This window comes from Sciurus vulgaris (assembly GCF_902686455.1).
Source record: "Sciurus vulgaris genome assembly, chromosome: 1".
Taxonomy (NCBI): domain Eukaryota; kingdom Metazoa; phylum Chordata; class Mammalia; order Rodentia; family Sciuridae; genus Sciurus; species Sciurus vulgaris.
This window is the reverse complement of record NC_136461.1, coordinates 123,361,156-123,381,544: the sequence shown is the minus strand read 5'-3', so window position 1 is coordinate 123,381,544 and position 20,389 is coordinate 123,361,156. Positions and strand designations below refer to the sequence as shown.

General features: G+C 42.1%; 1 protein-coding gene and 1 pseudogene across 5 annotated transcripts in view; both read right to left on the bottom strand.

Annotated features, from left to right (window-relative positions):
* The window catches only part of LOC306659173 (uncharacterized protein C1orf226), a 332,178-nt gene extending 330,559 nt beyond the window's left edge, over positions 1 to 1,619 (bottom strand). For 2 of the 4 annotated variants that reach the window (XM_079136582.1, XM_079136583.1), the window contains exon 1: positions 1,381 to 1,619. In XM_079136582.1, the coding sequence (XP_078992708.1) occupies positions 1,381 to 1,485 (105 nt within the window). In that variant the 5' untranslated portion in view covers positions 1,486 to 1,619. The remainder of the gene's footprint in view (positions 1 to 1,380) is intronic. The other 2 variants (XM_079136587.1, XM_079136585.1) reach the window with 1 other exon arrangement.
* A 131-nt stretch (positions 1,620 to 1,750) lies between these two features.
* Positions 1,751 to 15,050, bottom strand: LOC306654399 (DET1 homolog; annotated as a pseudogene). Its single transcript has 4 exons — positions 14,918 to 15,050; positions 12,875 to 14,013; positions 1,972 to 2,214; positions 1,751 to 1,856 (listed from the first exon to the last, which is right to left on the bottom strand). The product of its transcript is annotated as a DET1 homolog (transcript).
* Positions 15,051 to 20,389: the final 5,339 nt, after the last annotated feature.

Sequence of the window (20,389 nt, the reverse complement as noted above, 5' to 3'; positions counted from 1 at the left end):
ATATCCCATCTTAGGATCATCCAGATCTACTCTGAGAGATGAGAGAAGTGAGATAAGATCTCGCCTGCAGCCCCACTCTGGTCCTAGCCATACCCAGTAATTCAGCTCTGCATTCCACATTAGGGTTTGATGACTAAGGAGTGGCAGGGTTTGATGACTAGTTCTAGCAAATATGGTTGGGGGAAATTATTAAGGGGAGAAAAAAATGAAAACTGATTCCCCAACTCATCTCCATAATGAGTGGAAAAAAATCTTAAGATAACTGACTATGCTAGACACATAGCAGATGCTCAAAAAAATGCCTCATAAATTGAATGATCCTTGTGTGAGATGCTAACCTCCTGTATGCACAGTAATGGAAGAGAAAAAGGGAACAGAGTAAAACTGTCTCCACTTTAAAAGTACTGTTTTCAAAACCAGCAATACCCAAACTACCTAGAGGGTCAATACTTTATTTCACTTAGTGACCGGCACGTGCTGAAAGTCCCTGAGCCTTTAAATTCACCAGGAAAGTCAAGTGGTAAGAAGCAAGGGCAGAATCCTTTTTCCCCAGAAAAGCACACTTTCCCAGCAATGAGCAGTGGAAACCTCCACTGCAATTTCAGAAATCAGAACTCCACAGTCAGGGAGGTACATCACACGGTCAGCCTTATATACACCTGACGGTCCATTACTGGCTTTGGCCCCACCTCTCCCCAAGGATGGACCTGGGACTTTCCCCTCACTCCCCGTGCTGAAAATTCCAGTCATCCCAGCTAAATTCTTCAGCAGTGAATGCTGAAACTTAACATTACACCACAAACGTAGAAAACAGCTTTCACCCACCCATTCCGGAGGCCACCCCCATTTCAATGACTGGTCATAATTTAGAAAGTGACTTAACACTTGGAACCATCTTACCTGGAATCAAAAATAAATAAATAAATAAGCTGTATTCTTTTTCTCAATTGGAAGCAAGCACTCCCTTTTTAAAGGTCCTTCCTGAAAAGACCTCTCCCGTGGGAGCCCAGCAGGTAAATAACACCAGTGCTTCCTTAAACCGATTCTCAAGAACCAGGTGTCCACGCCGCGCTCATTCACCTGCCTCTCCTCCGTAGGAGGGCTCTGCGAAGTAACTCAATCCAATCCTAGGCGGGCAAAGAAGGGGGAGTCTGCAGGTGAAAGGAGTCGGGGGTGAAGCAATGCCGCTCAAACTTTGCAGTTGCTCTTTAGCAGTTCTGGGTAGGAGCCCGTGGAATTTTATACTGAAAAGGGGAGTCACCTTCCCTAACAGATCCGCAAATCGGCCTAACCCACCTGCTCTGCATCCAGGATAGCTGTGCATCCCATCCACTCAGACATAACCCTTCTCGGGCACTACCCTCCCCGTGGCCCCCTCACCTTGGCCTCAAAGCAAATGCCGTGCTGGAAGGCGTCCTCATTGTGTAAAGGGATCCTCAGGTCGTGCCCATCGTCTACAAGGTTGTACTTGGTTTTGCTGGGCATGGTGACCCACGATAGACACGCTCCTCCAGAGGCGACGGTGCCTGCAGCGGCAGCAGCAAGAGGCTGTCTAGACCCCGGGAAAGGGAGACTGGGACCGAGTGAAGCGGCTGTGGCGGGGACAGGGTGGCGCGGGGTGGGCAGCGCCCTGGCCGCGCGGGCTGCTAGGCGGCAGCGGGAACCAGGAACCGGGACCCGGAGCTGTGCCGAGGGCCGAGCGGCAGCGGGCGGCGCGGATGCAGGCGACGCGAGCGGCGCTGTGGCCGCGCTATTCCTGCTGGCTAGGAGGGCGGCGGGGGAGGCGGCGGCGGGAGCGGGCGGTGCGGCACCCCGGCCCGGAGAAGGGAGCGGTGGGCCCGCGGCCCAAAGCGGGACTGGGAGCGACGCCGGCCCCAGATCAGTGGCGTGGACAGCCCGGGACGAGGAAGAAAAGGCGGCGGCGGTGGCGGTGGTGGTGGCGGCGGCGGCGGCGGCGGAGGAGCGGGGTGCCTGTCACGGAGACGCCGGATCAGCCGCCAGCGAGCGGCTCCTCCTGCGGGGCGGGCCCGAGCCGACTCCTCCCGCCCGGCGCCGAGGCCCCGCCCGCCGCCGGGCCCGCCCCCGCGCGCCCCGCGCTGCCCGCTGAGCAGGTGAAAGTCCCCGGAGCGGAGCGCCGGGTCCTGCCAGCGTAGCCTGGACGCTGGATCCCCGGACCTTCGGCCGGACCCAGACCGCCGGGAACCCAGCTCAGCCCTGTTTTCGTGTTTTACGGGCAAATTTTGAGCCGGGCATAGTTAACAGCAGAAACGTTGCCTAAGATTTCTGTTGTTGTTGTTGTTGTTTTTGCTTTTGTTTTTAAAGAGTGGAGAGGTGTTGTTGTTTTATGTTTTACCAGGAAGGCCCACGTCCTGTACCAGCTATTCCAATCAGGGTCTCATTCAATCTCAGTTCCATTTCTTATGAGAACCGAAACTGCTCCAAGTGGTAGTGGGGTGGGGGGGAGCAGTTATCTCAGGCACTTTTTGTCCCTCGGGGCAGCAAAATGTCACCTGTGTTTGGAGTTTAGGTAGGGTGCCTTTGGGGAGAATTTAAATATTTAAAAGTCGTCATCATCCTTGAGGAAATGGAGTAGACGGAAAAGGAGTACAAAGGACAAGAGTATCCAGAATGTTTTTATGTCCTTAAACAACCTTCTATAACTAGGTTGGACAAAATGGGCTTCCAAGTTATCTCTGATTGGTGTATTATTATACCTACTTTGTAAATGCTTGAGTAAGTTTTGCCTGTTACAAAGAAGTATTCATTTTTCTCCTTCACACCAAAAAGTTTTTGAGAAAAGTTGCCTAGTTATTTCCACCTTGGAAGAGATGGGATAATGGAAGGGTTATAAACTGAATGTTCAGTTTCTTTACAGTGTAAATTATGCAAATAATGGACCCATAGGAGGCGTTAATGACCAAATGTTCAGTATCTGACAAAACAGCATAGGTAAGAGATATATAACCAGTACAATTTATGTGACTTAATATTACTGCATAATATCTAAAAGTAACCAATCAAGCCAATGCCTAAGCCAGCCAAAGCTGAATTACTTAGATCAAATGGTCAGCTCCTCTATTGAATTCATTGCCATAAACTTGCTTTCCCCCACCCAGCCCTACTGGCTACTAAGGATTGAACCCAGGTTCTTGTACATGCCAGGCAAGTAATAAGCTTTATCCCTCGCCCTTTTTATTTTATTTTGAGACAGGGTCTCACTAAGTAGCCCAGATTGGCCTCAAATTTAGGATCCTCCATGCCAGGCCCCATGGCACATACCCGTAGTCCCAACCACACAGGAGGCTAAGGCAGGAGGATTGCAAGTTCTAGACCAGCCTAGGAAACTTAGTGAGACCCTGTCTCAAAATAAAAAATAAAAAGGATTGGAGATATAACTAATTGGTAGAGTGCTCCTGAGTTCAATCCCCAATACCAAAAAAAGAAAGAAAGGAAAACAACTTGTGTTCCTCCTACCTCATCCTCCCAAATTGCTGGGATTACAGAAGTGTGACACTGCCATGTGCAACTGTTAACCTGCTTTTAATGCTCTGTGGACACATTCATCCAAGGCCACACACAGACTAGACATCACTGATTGCTTTTTGTATAGGCCAGCCTGGGAAATCACCATGAAGCATCCCGATGAAACTTACTACACCATTTCATAATAAACTTACACAAGAGAGAATACATTATTGCCATAATTATATTTCTCATTTTGCCCCATAGGGCTAAAGTACAACTGCCTTTTCCTGTATATTGCTTTTCCCTATCTGCTGAAATTACCAGTCAAGTGGTAGTATCTGCTGGAATATTTCCCTATATAAAAGCAAACTAATCACTGGGACAAATTAATCATATGCTTTATGCTGTATAGATTTTATTACCGAGGAAATGCACCACTAACCTTTTTATAAATACAGGACAGAAAAGTCTAATCAGCCATGTTTGACAATTTGAATGTCACTGTGGTTTTACCGTGCAGAAAAAAACTATAAAGCTTGGCACAGTAACTCAACAACTTAAAAGCAAGTGCTTAAGTAACAATTTCATTTACATCTCATATTATCTCCCAAATTAAATGTCCTCTGACTCCAAGTGGCATTTTTTTCTAAATTAATTTGTTTTGTTTTGTTTTGTTTACAGTTCTGGGGATGAAACTCAGGCACACTGTACCACGGAACTATATGCACATCCCTATCATAATTTTTATTTTGAGACAGGGTTTCACGAATTTGCTGAAGCTGGTTCTAAACTTGTGAACCTCCTACCTCAGCCTCCTGAGTAGCTGCGATTATAGGCATGCTCCTACGTGCCCAGCCGTAACACATTGTTTATACATAAGAAACAAGCAAAAATGTAGAAGTCCCAAAGGTATTTCAGGGTTTGGTACAGAAACTACCACACAATAGACATCTAATAAATTGTTTATGGAACTAAATAGTAATAATGGCTTATTCTCATTAGCTTTCTCTGTGTCAGGCATTGTTCTCAGCATCCTAAGGGTATTATCTCATTTAATATTCACAACAACCTTAAAGTAATGCCCATTTTACAAAGAAACTAAAGCAGAGAGGAATTTGTATAACTTGCCCAAGGTCACACTTAACAAAACAAGGAGCCAGGATTTGAATTCAAGTCAATTCTATGTCCACAGGTGGAAACTGGATGACTGTGGAAAGCTTCATACTGAAAATGAGGTGCAAGTCAAATTCAAGGTCTGTTTTATTTAGGTGTGTTTTTTGCTAAGCTGTATTTATTGTATTTCAGTTAGATGAAATTTTCCAGAAAGGAGAGGCCTTTTCTCTGCTTTGACTTCCAACTAATATAATGTCAGCACACACAGGCATGTGTGCATCTTCCAGAAACAGTAGACATCCAGATTAATACCCTTTTCCTTTTTTTTTTTTTTTCCGAGGTGTGATTTCAATCTTGCTTTTCATTGTTAAATATAGCTGAACTTCACCCTCAGCATTTCCATATCCATAAAAAATGAATAGTTTTATTTCTTATAGTGAATAATACTTTCTATATCCATTTGTATTTTAGACATTGCATAATAAAAACTTTAATCTGAAGTACAATTTAATTAAAATATAAGTTGTTGCTGAGCATGGTGGCATATGCCTGTGATCCCAGTCACTGAGGCAGGAAGATCACAAATTGGGAGCCAGCCTGGGCATTTTAGTGAGACCCTGTCTCAAAATAAAAAAAAAAAAGAGTTGGGGATGTAGCTCAGTGGTAGAGCACTTACCTAGCACATGTGAGGCCCTGAGTTCAATGTCCAGTACCATCAAAAAAATATGCTTATAAAAATACATACATATTATATATAATTTATATTATATGTATAATATGGATTACATATAGTATAAGTTATAAATACATATATAGATCTCAACCACTTAATACTGTAAAACTTCCTATGTTAACTTTGTTTACTTTTAACTGCAGGTTTGGGGATATAGTTCTGTGGTAGAGTAGTTGCCTAGCAAGCTCAAGGTCCTGGCTTCAGAGATCTTATAATCCACCTCCTTTAGACAAAGACAAAGAGCTAGAAACCCAGAGAGATTAATTTGTCTAGTAATAACTGGGGACTAGAGCTCCTACCTCAGTTATCTTTTCATCACGCAATGATGGATTATAAATGAGTTGAGTATTGACAGCAAATTTTACTTTTAGTACATATTTGGCACTGAGAAAATTAATTTGCTTTTGCTCATAAATTCCTATTTTGCCATACAAAGCACTGCATGTGCATTGTTTCACTTTTCCATATGAGATAGTTACTATCCATATCTCCATTTTTTTTTGTTACCCCAGGTGGGAAGTGAACCATATCTCCATTTTGTAGATGAGAAAACAGACTGAGAGGGGGAAGTAATTTGTGTAAGTCATAAAGCAATAAGTCCTAGGAATCCTTGCCTGAATACAGGTAGCATAGATTGAAAATTATGTCACCTTGCTCAGATATGTACAGAGAACTACAAAATCATTTTATAAATAAAATATTAAACATAAACAACACATTATAACTTCCTACCATTGGATAACATTTAACTTCAAAAAACTCAGATTAGCTGGGTACCATGGCACATGCCTGTAATCCCAGAGACTCAGAAGGTTGAAGCAAGAGAATCACAAGTTCAAAGCCAGCCTCAGAAATTTAGCAAGGCCCTAAGCAACTTAGATCTTGTCTCAAAATAAAAAGGACTAGGGATATAGCTCAGTGGTAAAGCACTCCTGGGTTCAATCCCTGATACAAAAAAAAAAAAAAAATTTTTTTTTTTTTTTTGTTGAGACAGAGTTTCACTCTCTATGTTGCTCAGTCTGGCCTTGAATTCCTGGACTCAAGCAATAAGCAATCCTCCTGCCTCAGCCTCCTAAGTAGCTAGACTACAAACACCACACCCAGCAGCCACAACCTTTGATACACTTTCAAGTCCAGAAATATGTGGGCAAAATGCTACAGAAGGAAGTAGTTCCAGCCAGGCACTACTTCCCAATCAACTTGGCTTCACTTCTTTAATTATATCTGTGTTGGTAAACTTTTAAGGAACTGTTAGAACCCAAAGTCATTATCTTCTGGATATTTTTTGAAAGAACATTTGGGGTTTGGGGATTTGGAATTTTTTTGTTGTTGTTTTGTTTCTTTTTTGTTGTTGTTGTTGTTTGTTTGTTCTGGTACTGGGGGTTGAAACCAGGGTCAGTTTACCACTAAGATACATCCCCAACCCTTTTTATTTTTTTTATTTTTGAGACAGGGTTTTGGTAAATTACTCATGAAGGATTTGAAATTAAGATACTCCTGTCTCCACCTCTGGAGTCACTGGGATTACAGTCATGCACCATTGTGCCTGGCAATTTATAAAGTTTAATATGCACACTTTTTTTGGGAGGGGGGTACTGAGAACTCAGGGGTGCTTAAAAACTGAGCCAGATCCCTGGCCCTTTTATATTTTTATTTTGAGACAGAGTCTTTCTAAATTGCTTAGGGTCTCCACATATTGCTGAGGCTGGCTTTGAATTTGTAATTCTCTTGCCTCAGCCTTCCCAGCTGGGATTACAGACATGTGCTATCACCTGCCTTAATATACATACTTTTGTAGAAAAAGAGACTTACTTTTAAAACAAAAATAAATGAATCAATGGGAAATGTGCTTTGCTCTTAGGTTAGTGGGTGGAGTCAGCTTCAACTAAGGAGAAAAAAATATGTAGGCAGCATTACAGCATATGACACCTTTGAGAATAATCTTTCTTATGGGGAAAACATCTCAAATTATTGCTTTATTGTTCACATAGTAAGAGATCATAATAAATCAAACCTGGAGTAGAAAGCATTAACAATAGTGCTATTTTTTTCTTTTTAAAGAGAAATCACTTAATATTCTGCTACCACACTTTGCAGTGGGCTAATTATTTCCAACTCTATATGCTCCAAACACTGTCAAGTAAAAAAATGGTACCATGGACATGGTGGCCCAGCCTACAATCCCAGCATGTTGGGAGACTGAAGCAGGAGGATCTAAAGTTCAATGCTAGCCTCTGCAACTCAGTGAGACCCTGTCTCAAAATAAAAATGTAAAAGACAGGGCTGGGGATGTAGCTCAGAAGTATATTGCCCCTGGGTTAAATCCCTAGTGTCACCAAAAAAGGCCATTATCAGAAAGTCTTCAAGCTACCTATCAACTTTTTATTCCCTTGGAATAGTGGTGAGGATTTAGGAAAAGGGGCAGAGGATTCTGAGTTGAATCTGGGTCTGGTGGCATCTACTTATAATACCAGCAATTTGGGAAACTGAAGCAGGAGGATCACGAGTTCAAGGCCAGCCTCAGCAATTTGGCAAAGGCCCTAAGCAACTTATGAGACCCTGCCTCAAAATAAAAAATTAAACAGGCTGAGGATAGCTCAGTGGTAGAGCATCCCTGGGTTCAATCCCCAGTTCTGCAAATAAATAAATAAATATAAATAAAAAGAGAATTCTGAGTTGAAGAAAAAAGTGAGGATTTTGGCAGGGTTTGAGTTTTCTTTCTCATGTAGGTGTATCCAATATTCTCTCCAGGATGGTAGAACCATCCCTTGACTTTTCTAACTCAAAAGATTGTTTTTCAAGGTAAAGTTTATAACCGTGTTTCTTGACCTTGCTTCATATTTCAGGCAAGAAATATTTATTGATTCAACAGCTTTTGGTCAAAGACAATAAAAGCACATCTAAAAAGTATTCCTGCTTTAATGGTTTCCCAGGGGTAGCAGGGGATATGAGAGGTTGACACCTTTAATGAGACAGGCACTTTGATGTGGGGAAGGTAACATGTGATCTAAACATAAAAATGAGAGGCACTCATTCCTAAGTAGGATGGCAGGAAGGAAAGGAGAAAAATCTTTGGGTTGGCATGGTCAGCAATGGCTTCAAGGTCAGGCTTGCAGTTGAAAAAGAAAGGATTTTGATAGAGAACACCACAGAGGAGGGTAGAAATAGAGACAGGGTCTTTAGAGACAGTAATCTACAAAATCTCCTTAGGGGACAGAGAGAAGATAAGCACACAGGAAGAAGCATTTGGTGATAAACCTGGCAACAAAGCCTGGAGACAACTAGGGAGGCCTTCAACACCTGACTGAGATGACTGTACTCCATGGGAAATTTTTGAACTGGACTGTTCTCTGACCTTTTCATTTAAGCTATAATTGAAAAATGTTGGGCTGGGGATGTAGCTCAAAGGTAAAGCACTTGCCTAATATGAATGGCCCCTGGGTGCCATCCCCAGCACCACAAAAAAATATAATAAAAAAGTCTGGCACTAAAATGGATGTTTGGACTTTTCATATTATAAGGTTATATAGAGAATTGACTGATAGTCCTTGTATTGATGTCCTGTGCCCACAATGAAAGATGTTGAAAACAAAACTACAAAGTACCTCTACATTGCTTATTTCCAAATGCCTTTTAATAATCCACTTTAGCTTTGGCCCTTCTCACTAGGTGACAACTTGAGGGGTTTTTGGTGGGGAGGGGTGCCAGGGATCAAACTCAGGGCCTTACACATACTAGGCAAGAACTCTACCACTGAACCACATTCCTAGTCCATGCATATTATTTATATAGTCCTTTGGTGTGTTTTAGTGCTCCACAATAGGAAAATGCACACACACACACACCACACACACTCACGATAATAACAACAGAAACTTGATAGAGAAATTCCTTTAGTTTAGCTACTCTACAGAAAATTGATTTTAAGGCTTTCACTTTTTCCTCTCCAAACTTAGATCTCCACTCCTGAATTTGGGACTATTTTCATCAGTTATCTATTTAAAACATAAAGAAAGCCTAGCTGTTAAATTTAGAAAGTTGGGGCTTATCTGCTTAACTAAATCTAACATGTGTCATTGTAATTGATCTTGGTTCCTCTTTATAAAACTCACATTCTTAAGATAAGATGACACAAGGATTGTAAAAATACTATGGAAACCATTGAAAATGCAACATAAACATTGCATTTAACATTTTATTTTCAGATCTCTCTTTGGAGTTATAAAGATTTTAGACAGCTTTGTCATTGCTTAAAAAAAAGAAAGAGGGCTGGGGTTGTGGCTCAGTGGTAGGGCGCTTGCCTGGCATGTGTGAGGCCCTGGGTTCAATCCTCAGCCCTGCATATAAATAAATAAAATAAAATAAAGTAAGCAATTTAAGGTCAGCTTGGGCAATTTAGTAAGAACTTGTCTCAAAATAAAAGCTCAGTGACAGAGCACTTGCCTAGCACACTTAAAGCTCTAGGTCTTTACAAAATAATAGTAATGATGATAAAGCAAGAAAGAGACATACCATGCAGTGCAACCATGTATGTTTGGGCATGAATTCTCCCTGCCAAGTTCAGAGTCTGGCACTTTGGGCTTTGTGTTCTGAAAGCTCAGCTCAGTTTCCCCAGACTTTGACTAGTATAACAGGTTCTGCTCAAGACACTCTAATGTTGTCTTTTGAACTCCACACAAAGGGATAAGTAACAATATTTTTTTTTTAAAGTTACAGACATTTTAGGATAACTAGCAAATGAAGTGTTCAAGCCTTATCCACATCCAGCTTTAGCAGTTTTCCATCATTAGCAACTGCCTCATTCCCTTAAAAGGTCTTGTAATCTCTTTTATAAATCCCTTGACATCACCAGCTGGCCCCTCTCCACACCACTCGGAGCATTTTTCTTGCAATAGTGCTAGAGGGGCCTCAGAATTTTCCACCTCTCTGAACAGCCATGCTGTGCCATTCACTGGCCAGAGACAGCCTCTGTAATTTGAGCTTCATGTATATGATAACACTTTAATTGCAGCCAAGTTTAATTCAGAACAAATGTTCCTCATGTTCATACCTTTTGGAAAAGCAGCCTAGTCTAACAGCTAGAACAACAAGGAGGTCAGAGTGAAGGTGGGGATGGGGTAGAATCTCTAAAATGCAAATTTGATTTCCATACTATTGGTCTAGGCTAATGTGACCCAGCTTCCTGGGGGCCCCATGTCTATTTATAAGATGGACACAAAACTCTCCATCACACACAATATTGTGCATCCACCATACACAGTATTGTAGGAAAAATCCTTACAAAGTCTAATGGTGGCATGGAGTAGTCCAATTGGTCAAATATTCTGGTTAGTGGGAATTTACTGTAGACATAGGGTTTGCTGAAGAGGATAAGAATTAGATCATCATAAACTGGGCGTGGACATGCATGCCTATAATTCCAGCTGCGTAGGAGGCTGAGGCAGGAGGATCACAAGTTGGAGAACAGACTGGACAATTTAGAGAAACCCTGTCTCAAAATAATAAATAAAAAGGATGGATGTAACTAAGTGGGAAAGTACCCCTGGGTCCAATCTCCAGTACTGCAAAAAATAAAGTTAAATAGTAGTTGCCAAGGACAGAGAGGAAGAAGGAATGGGGAGTTATAGTTTAATGGGTACAGAATTTTTGGTTTGGGATGATGAAAAGGTTCTGGATACGTATCGTAGTAATGGTTATACAGCACTGCAAATGTACTTAATGTCATTAAATTATACTCTAAAATGGTTAAGGTAAATTTTGTTATGAATATCTTACCATAATAAAAAAATTAAGTGTTAAGCTGGGCACAACAGCACATACCTATAATCACAGCGACTTAGGAGGCTTAAGCAGGAGGATCACAAGTTGGAGGACAGCCTGGGCAATTAATTTATCAAGATGCTCAGCAATTTAGCAAGACCCTGTCTCGAAATTTAAAAAATAAATGAATAAAAGGACTGTGCATAAAGCTTAGTGATAAAGCACCCCAGGGTTCAAAAAATTTAATATAATTTAAAAAATAAAAGTTTTAAAAGAATAAGATCTGCAGAGCCCATGCAGATTACTTAATGCCAGTAATGCAGGAGGCTAAGGCAGGAGGATCCCAAGTTCAAGGCTAGCCTAAGCAACTTAGCCTGTCTCAAAGTAAAAAATAAAAAGGACTAAGGTTCTAGTTCAATGGTAAAACACCCCTAGGGTCAAAACAAAACAAAACAAACAAACAAAATGAGATCATACGTTATTCATAAATGCTTAGATCAGTTTCTGGCACTTGTAAGCTCTCTTGATTTTTATAGGGCTGGGGATGTAGCTCCATGGTAGAGTACTTGCTTAACAGGCATAAGCCCTGGATTCCATTCCTAATACCACAAAAAAACTATTTTTTTAACCACTCAGTTGATATTTGTTATTGTCAGATGAATATCACAGTGGCATTAGTGGTGCATTGAGATCAGAGGATCCATCCAGGCTTTTGAAGATATATTACATTGACTGGTCCCAGGATTTTTCCTCTTTGGCCCTATGACCAGCCTTGTGAGTGTCTATATTGTTAGGGTCTTCAACCATGGTATGTGGGATTTCCAGGCACACCTAGGGAGTATTCATGCCTAGTAGGTTATGAAGCACTAAATTTTTCTGGTCACCACTGCTGGCTTGTCATACAAGATGGAGATAACCATTACAAGATAAAAGGAGTTCTGTTGTTATAAAGTGTCCCCCAAAAGTTACTGTTAATGCAAGAATATTCAGAGATCAAATGAATAGATTATGAGAGCCATAACATAATCAGTCCATTACAGTTTGAATGGACTGACTGAGTGGTAACTATAGGCAGGTGAGATATGGCTGGAGGAGGTGGGTCCCTGGGGAGGTACCCTGGAAGGTGCATCTTCCTTGTGGCCCCTCGCCCCTTCCACCTGCCTCTCTGCTTCCTTGATATCATGGATGAAGCAGCTTCCCTTTGTCACAGTTTTCCCCCTTGATGTGCTGCCTCAATTTGGGCCCAGAGCAATGGAGTCAGCCATTCATAGACAAGATCTCCGAAACCAGGAGCCCCAAATACACTTTTCCTCTTCTAATTTGTTCTTTTTTTTTTTTTTTTTATGTTTAAGTAAGAAAATACCAAGGCTTTAATTTTTTCTTATAAAGATACCTCTGCTTATTGGTAAGTGAAACACAGTTCTCATGAGTAAACATGATTTACCTGCTTTGGGCTGTTTACCATAATGCCAAAGAAGTGACATGAAAGGGGTTAAGGTGTAATGCTTTTATCTTTACAGTAATAAAATGCTAAATAAAAAATTAAATGGACTTAATTAATGTGGGCAATCCCACAGGGAAAAGGCAAAAGGACTTCAAATCAAACAGTAGCAGTACTGTATACAATTTAAAAAATCCCATTAGAAAGAGCCCCTGCTTCTCCCTGACTCTGTTCCATGTGAGATATACCAGTGCAGAACCCACAGAGCTGATAGTTGGCATTATGTACTCTAGAGTCCACTGCAATAAGAAGGGGGGCAAAATCCTAGAAGGCAGATAAACTGGCTGCGGTCAGGCACCTACAGACAGCAGTGTGGTATATGGATGTTGACAACATACTCAGCATTAGTCCTCTGCCTGGAAATAGCAAAAGGCTCAAAAGGGTGAAAGGTGAAGGCAATGAGGCATCACACTGTGTGGTTGATGGGGCAGCCCAGTACAGCTGCCTGGATCTCAAACTTGAGCAGTCCAGAGTCCTGGACATAGAACCTGATGGGGTGATCTCCACAAGTCTTGGGTCACTCCATGAGTGACACCCACTTGTCATCGTAGCTGAAGAGAGACAAATCCAGGTAGGTGCTGCCACTGTAGGACTGTGCACTGATGGGGCACTGACCCAGCAGCCAGTGCACAGCCTCCGTGTGCCCTCCATACTTGGCATTTATAATTGTGTCATTGAACCAGCACTGGATCTGCCTTGCAAAATTGTTGCTGGAAGCTGAGCAGGGAAATTGGACTTCACTGTGCAAGGTAGCATTATGGAAGAGATCACAGAAGTTCTCAAAGAGTTCCAAAAGCTCATCCAATGTATTTTCAAACATGGCAATCACCTCAGTTGTCACCATATTGTACACTACAAAGAACAATGCCTGAGATGGATCAGTGACTTGCAGTGTCACTACGTCCTCACTGACATACTTGATAAACAGATGGTTTTCATCCAGAAGCTGCATTTTCCACATACACAGCTGACACAGCTGGTCAAAGTACTGGAAGAAGTGCCTCTTGGCCATTGCAATACCATTCTGCTCTCCCTGCCACCCACAGGTATAACAGTGGCCCGAGTTTCAGGGAGTTGATGAAAGGATCTGTAAAGGGATTGGCCATGCCTGTCTGACTGTCCTGCTGTACTTCAGGAAAAACAGCTGACACAGTGAGCAGGTCATCTTCATAGCGGAAGTGGTCAATGGTTTGTACATCGATGAATGTGTCTTCAGGAGTCACCTGGAAGCCATGGATGGTCTGCTGCTGCACAGACAAGATGGCCAGGATGTTTTTATACAAGTACAGCCCTTGGTTGTGTGACAGGACTACTTTATCACACATGCAGCCCTGGTACTCATAAAGTTCAAGAAATGTCTGGTGAGAAGAAAAAGCAATGAAGTAGCGTCCATAGGGTGAGAATTTACGCAAGAAACAAGGAGGGTTTTCATCGTTGACAACTGTAAAGTTAGGGAAGACATTCTGGTGGAACACTCTAACCTAGTGCTCAATGAGTACCTGCCTTGCCTGAACTGATTCACCACATTTCCAAACGGTGAATGACATTTTGATTTTGTATCTTCGAGGTTTAATAGTGGAAACATGATGATCCATTATCACATCTCTGTCGGGTCCTGGTTCAAGTCAGCTTGGTGTGTACCTCCCCTGGCCCTGCCCCCGCTATGCCTCAGCCCAGGCTCCCCCTAACTTGTTCTTAATGGGTCACAGTGATGAAAAAGTTGACTGAAAACATCTATGTAAAGTTCAGGGCTAGCAATTTTCAGGGACCTTCCAGACACCTCTGCTCCCCACCTACTACATCAGACAATTTTTGCAAACCAATCAACCATACTAGGCCAAAGGGTGGCAATGCAAGGATTCAGGTCACACACGCAGCCTCTTGAGCCCGTTTAAAACCTTAATTTTCTAATACCTGCAGTTACCCAATAGAAAGCTCAGAGGTGCCCAAAACATCAACCAAGTGGGAATAATAATAATGTTGGCTTCTGATACATATCCAGTGTTTCTGCCATTCATAATAATATCTTATTTTCTTACCATGCCTCATTTATAAAGCCCTTTTGTTTATATCATACCATCTAATACTCTTGAGAGCCTTCCGAGGGAGGTGTGAGCTTAATTCCTGTGTGTCAACAAGAAACTGAGGCTCAGGGAAGTTATGGGGTTTCCCCAAGATCTCACAGTCACGAAGTCTGGAAGGCAAGCCCTGATATCTACCTCACCCCTCTGGACATTCCAGCTCTTTAGTCCTGGACTTCTGTAATATGCTCCATTGTAAACCATTAAGGGAGGGGCTTTCTGGAAACAGGCATGTATTCAAAGCCAAGACCAAAGATACTTTACCTTCCTTATGGCTCCTTGGGAGAGTGTGGTGAGCTGTATAAATTGGGACAGCAATGTCCTCTTTGAAGGACTCCCAGGGATCCCACTGCCTGAATGTCCTTCTGAGCAATCTTCTGCCCCAGACTTCTACCATGTTCTACTGATCTGTGTCCATGTGGCATCTCAACAAGGCAAAGAGTCATTCTGATGTTTCCTTAACATAATGAAACAGTGGTTTCTCCAGCCTTCGGCTTTTGTTGTTTGTTGTTTTTTGGTTTTACAATATTGGGGATCGAACCGAGGGTCTCCTTCATGCAAGGTAAGCACTCTACCACTGAGCTACATCCCTCACCTTTCTCCAGCATGCAAAAAACCTCATGTTGCCTCTACTTGTCCCCTGGCATTTAACAAATAAGACCACCCTTTACTTCCATTCCCCACATTCCTTTACAGTCCTTTGTGACATCCTGGCTTCTGAGTCCATTTGGGACAGTGAAATAGACCCCACTGCTCTGCCACCAGGTTCTTTCTGCTCAAGAGTTAGAGTCTTCCCCTTCTCCTATGTGCATTATCTACACCAGAATTCCCTTTACCATCTTCACAGTCAAGAACTCTGCTCTGTACTTGCTCACTCTTTCATTTGTTGACTTATTTATTCACTTATTTAAGAATAGTGCTACTTACCTGCAATTTCTCTTCCCACCTCAATGAGTTGGCATGATCCAAAATATGTACATGCTCAGTGTGGAAATCAATTGACAAGGAAAGCTCACCTGGGCCTCACTATTGAAACAACAGCCCACACATTTAAAAAAAAAATTTTTTTTTAGTATTGGGGATCGAACCCAGGGGTACTCAACTACTGAGCTGAGTCCTTTTTATTTTTTATTTGAAACAGGATCACACCAAATTGCCCAGGCTGGCCTTAAACTTGAAGTCCTCCTGCCTCAGCCTCCAGAGTCTCTGGGTTTACAGATATGACTAACATGCCTGTCTTTAATTTATTTTTTTAATTTTATGTATTTATTTATTGACATACTGGGGATTGAACCAGGGGTACTCTACCATTGAGCTACATCCCCAGCCTTTTTTATTTTGAGACTGGGTCTCATTAAATTGCTAAGGCTGGCTTCAAACTTGTGACTTCCTGCCTTAGCCTCCCAAGTCCCTGAAATTCTAGGCCTGTGTCACCATGCCTAGCTTCCCTGCATTCTTTTAAATAGGAGAAAGCTGAAGCTGAGAGAAGTTAAGTGGCTTGAAAGGCAACACAACTAGCTGATAGACGAACTGAAACTACAACTCAGGCTTCTGGGAACTGTCATCACTTCACTAACTACTGGCTGTGCGGAACTCTGCAGAGTTATGCCCATGGCAGAGGACTGGCCCAATACTGCTCTTCCATCACACAGCTAAATGGTCTGATTTCCTTTTCAATGTGTTCTCTGTATGGCAAAGCAGTCTCTGGTGCCCTCAAGGGGCAGAACTGAATAGTGACAAACTCAAACAAGATTAGCTCCAGAAGCAACCTGAGAAATGATCCTTCCTCTGATCCACCCCCAGTGCAATTTCACAGAATGCTTTGCACTCACCTTTTTACTTTAAAGATCATAAAACATACTGAAGTATATCAAAATATATTTGGAACACAAACTGCCTCTAATGCTTTCAAAAAATGTAAACCAGATCAAACGCTGGAACACTGTGAGAACCAGGGAGCCCACTAGGCCAGACCAAGTGCCTATTCCTGCAAAGAGCCTCTTCAGAACCTGAACTAAGTGTGTAAACATGAGGAGAGAATGGGGGTGACCCTCTCAGCTCAATAACAGGGCACTTGTGTCCTCCCTCTTAGCCATAGGAGAGCCACAATGCTGTCCTCTCATCAAAGGATGGAGAAGACTAGATTTGGAGCACAGGGCCCTGGGTGAACAGTGAGGACTGATAATCCAATGGGGAAACAGGCAAGAATGTCTCCCTGGTGGTGGTCAGAAACCATGGCCTCCCTAGAACAGAGAAGGCAAGTGGGAGGGTATGAAAAGGAAGGAAGAAAGGGAATCAGCAAAGGGTGATCTGAATGGGAAGAACCACTATGGAGGAGTCAAGAAGGACTAGAAATTCCCAGAGCAGCAGTGACAGGAGGTGAGGTCCAAGCAGTGGGATTCGTGGGCTATCTGCACCTGGGGCAGGAGAGACATCTGGAAACTGTGGCCTTTTCTCTACTAACAACTGACATTCTATATGTGAGCAAAATTAATTATTCTGTTATACATTTCTGTAACCCTGTTTGGACATTGGTATTTTGTTTTATATCTGACACTCAAACTATAAAATCTGACAAACATTTATCAAGTGCTTATCTTTAGCAGGCACTATGTTGTCACAAGAGACTTAAGGGAGTCTGTCTCACTTGTCTCTAAATCCCCTGTACTGCAGCACAGTGGAACTTGATTACTATTAGACTGAAATATGGTATTTTGGGGCAGGACATATAGAGATCCTAATTCCATTTGTGAAGTATTGAATTCTAGGCTCTTGGATTTCTAGTTCTACGTGTTGTTCTTATATATGTGGACCATGGGGGCTGGCCTCTCTTTACACTCTTTTTTTCATTCTTGTTCTCACTCTAAGGAAGATAGTTGTGTTAGTCAGGGTAATTAACTCTAGCTGCTGTAACAAATAACCCCAAATCTCACTAATTTAGCACAATGAAAGTTTCTCACTCATACAAATTTGCAGGGATGCTCCTGGTCAAGAAGCTCTCTTCTAAAGTGAAGACAACTGAGGACCCAAATCCTTCTATGTTGTGTCTTCACCCTTCCCTAGGCCCTCCTTGTCATCTCCACTGGATCTTCTAAAGTCACCCAGGTGACAGAGAGAGATGGAAGGCCACGTACCTGGAACTTACCTACCTTGGCCCAAAGATGACACACCTCACCTCTGCTTAAGATTTTTTGACAAGGACTGGTCATATGGTCCCTCTCACATGCACCAGAACCTGAGGCTGGGGTTCTCTAGATAGGTAACAGCTTGCCAGCAGAGATTCTTCATCTCAGAAGGAAGCACAAATTTTTGGTGTAGTCATCTATGCCAAAACAATATTTTAGGATAATTAGACACTAAAGTTGTGCTATGATAAAGAAATCAAAAGATCATCAAATAAATACTATATTCTGCAAAATCTGGAAAATACCCTTTTGCTGGTATGGGAAACAACTGAATCTCTTTGTAAAGAAATTACAAGCATTGTCAATGCAGCTGGGTACAGTGTCACACTTGTAATCCCAGCTTGGGAGGCTGAGGCAGGAGAATCAGAAGTTTGAGGCCAGCCTTGGCATCTTAGTGATGTAGTGGGGATGTAGTTCAGTGGTAGAGTGGCTCTGGGTTCAATCCCTAGTACTCCAAAGGAAAAACATGAAAAGAAAAAGGAAAGAAAGATCAATGCATCCCAAGGAGTCTCTGTAGCCCTCTCAGAATTTCCACAGAATTTCTCCTCAGGGTCACCATCTAATTGGAGCTGTAACAGATGTTACAAATAAGGAGAGAAAGGGGTGGACCCAATTGCCCTTCAAGGCTGACTTCAGACTAAAAGGAAGTCTTGCTTGATAGGAAAGGCAAAGAAACCTTTTGTGTTGTCCTCTGTAAAGAACATTTCCTATCTTTTCTTTTCTGGTACTGGGGATTGAACCTAGGGGCACTCTGTCACTGAGCTACACCCCAGCACATTTTGTTTTTAATTTTGAGGAAGGGTCTCACTAAGTCACCCAGGCTGGTTATGAACTTGTGGTCCTCCTGCCTCAGCCTCCCATGTAGATAGGATTATAGTCATGCACCACTGCATCCAGCAAAATTACAATTTAGAGATATACCTCTAAGACCTATTAGAAGACCCCAAACAGTTCACCAAATCATAGTTATAAATATTTCACAAGCCTAAAATCTTGCCTTACCAGTCTTTCCTGTGGAACTTGGAGTAAGAAGAGAAGGGAAGTGTCTGTTTGTAGGCCTTGAGGTAAGGGGGATTTTACAGCATGTTTCCTTTTTCCTGGAGCTACCAAATTGAGAGAGAGAGAGAGAGAGAGAGAGAGAGAGAGAGAGAGAGAGAGAGAGAGACAATAAAACAGATTTTCCCCCTTGTGCTGGGAATTTAACCCAGTGCCTTGTGTATTCCAGGCAAGTGCTCCTCACCTGAACTATAACCCCAGCCCCCAGAACAGATTATCCATGTCACAGTGTCATCTCTCCTGATGCCAAATGCTGAACAGTGACCTGTATATCAAAAAATGTTCTGTGAATAAGAACAAGACTGATCAAGGAAACTAGGTGGAGAATTCGCCTGTAAGTAGGGACTGAGAATATAGCCACGAAGGAACTGGTGAACATTACATTATCATAAGAGAAAGTGACCCATGTGATTAATGATGTTCAAACTAAGATTTAAAAGGACATAGTTCTCACCAGGCATGGTGCAGTGGTGCACACCTGTAATCCTAGTGTCTCGAAAGGCTGAGGCAAGATTGCGGGTTCAAGGCCAGCCTGGGCAATTTGGCAAGACTCTGTCTCTAAATAAATAAATAAATAAATAGGACTAGGGACTTTACTCAGTGATAACGTCTTCCTAGGTTTAATCCCTAGTAATATCTAAGGAAAAAAAAAAAAAGAATCATACATCACTACAGGGCTCCATTTTGCTATCCTTCTATAGTTATTCCATCCCCATCTCCTTCTCTAAGTCCTGGCAAGGGCTATTCTGTTCTTCTCTATAATTTTGTCATTTCAAGAATATTATTTAGGGCTGTGTTGTGACTCACTGGTAAACCATTTTCCTAGCATGTAGAAAGCCCTGGGTTTGGTCCTCAACACTGAAAAAAAAAAAAAAATACACACACACATACACATACATATATATATAAAATCAAATCATTTAGCATGTGACTTTTTATGGTGCTTGGGATTGAATCCAGAAGCACTTTGCCACTAAGTTATACCTCCAGCCATTTTTTATATTTTGAGAGAGAGTCCCAGTAAATTGCCCAGTGTGTCCTTAAAACTGTGATCCCCCTGCCTGAGCCTCGCACATAGATGGGATTACAGGCATGCACCACTGCACCTGTTAGTAAGTGACATTTTGAGAATGGATGTTCTATTCAACAACTTTGCTGTCATCCAATATGTTACATATAGCTCTTTTCTTTTCCTTTATTGCTGTATAATACTCCTTGGTGTGGGTGTACTGCACGCTATGTAGCCAATAAAGAACATATTGTATTTGCTTCCAGTTTTAGCTATTTACAAGTAAACTGCTCTGAACAACAAGATGACACAGTTCCTGTCTTCTGAGCCAATGATTCAAGCAGTGCACATAAGAATCATCCTGGGAGTGGGGAGGAGAGTGTATTTAAGATGCTAATTTCCAGGGCTCCAACTGGAAAAGTAGACTGAGACAAGATGAGAGATCTGTATTTTTTAAAAATAAGATCAAACAAAAACAAAACAAAA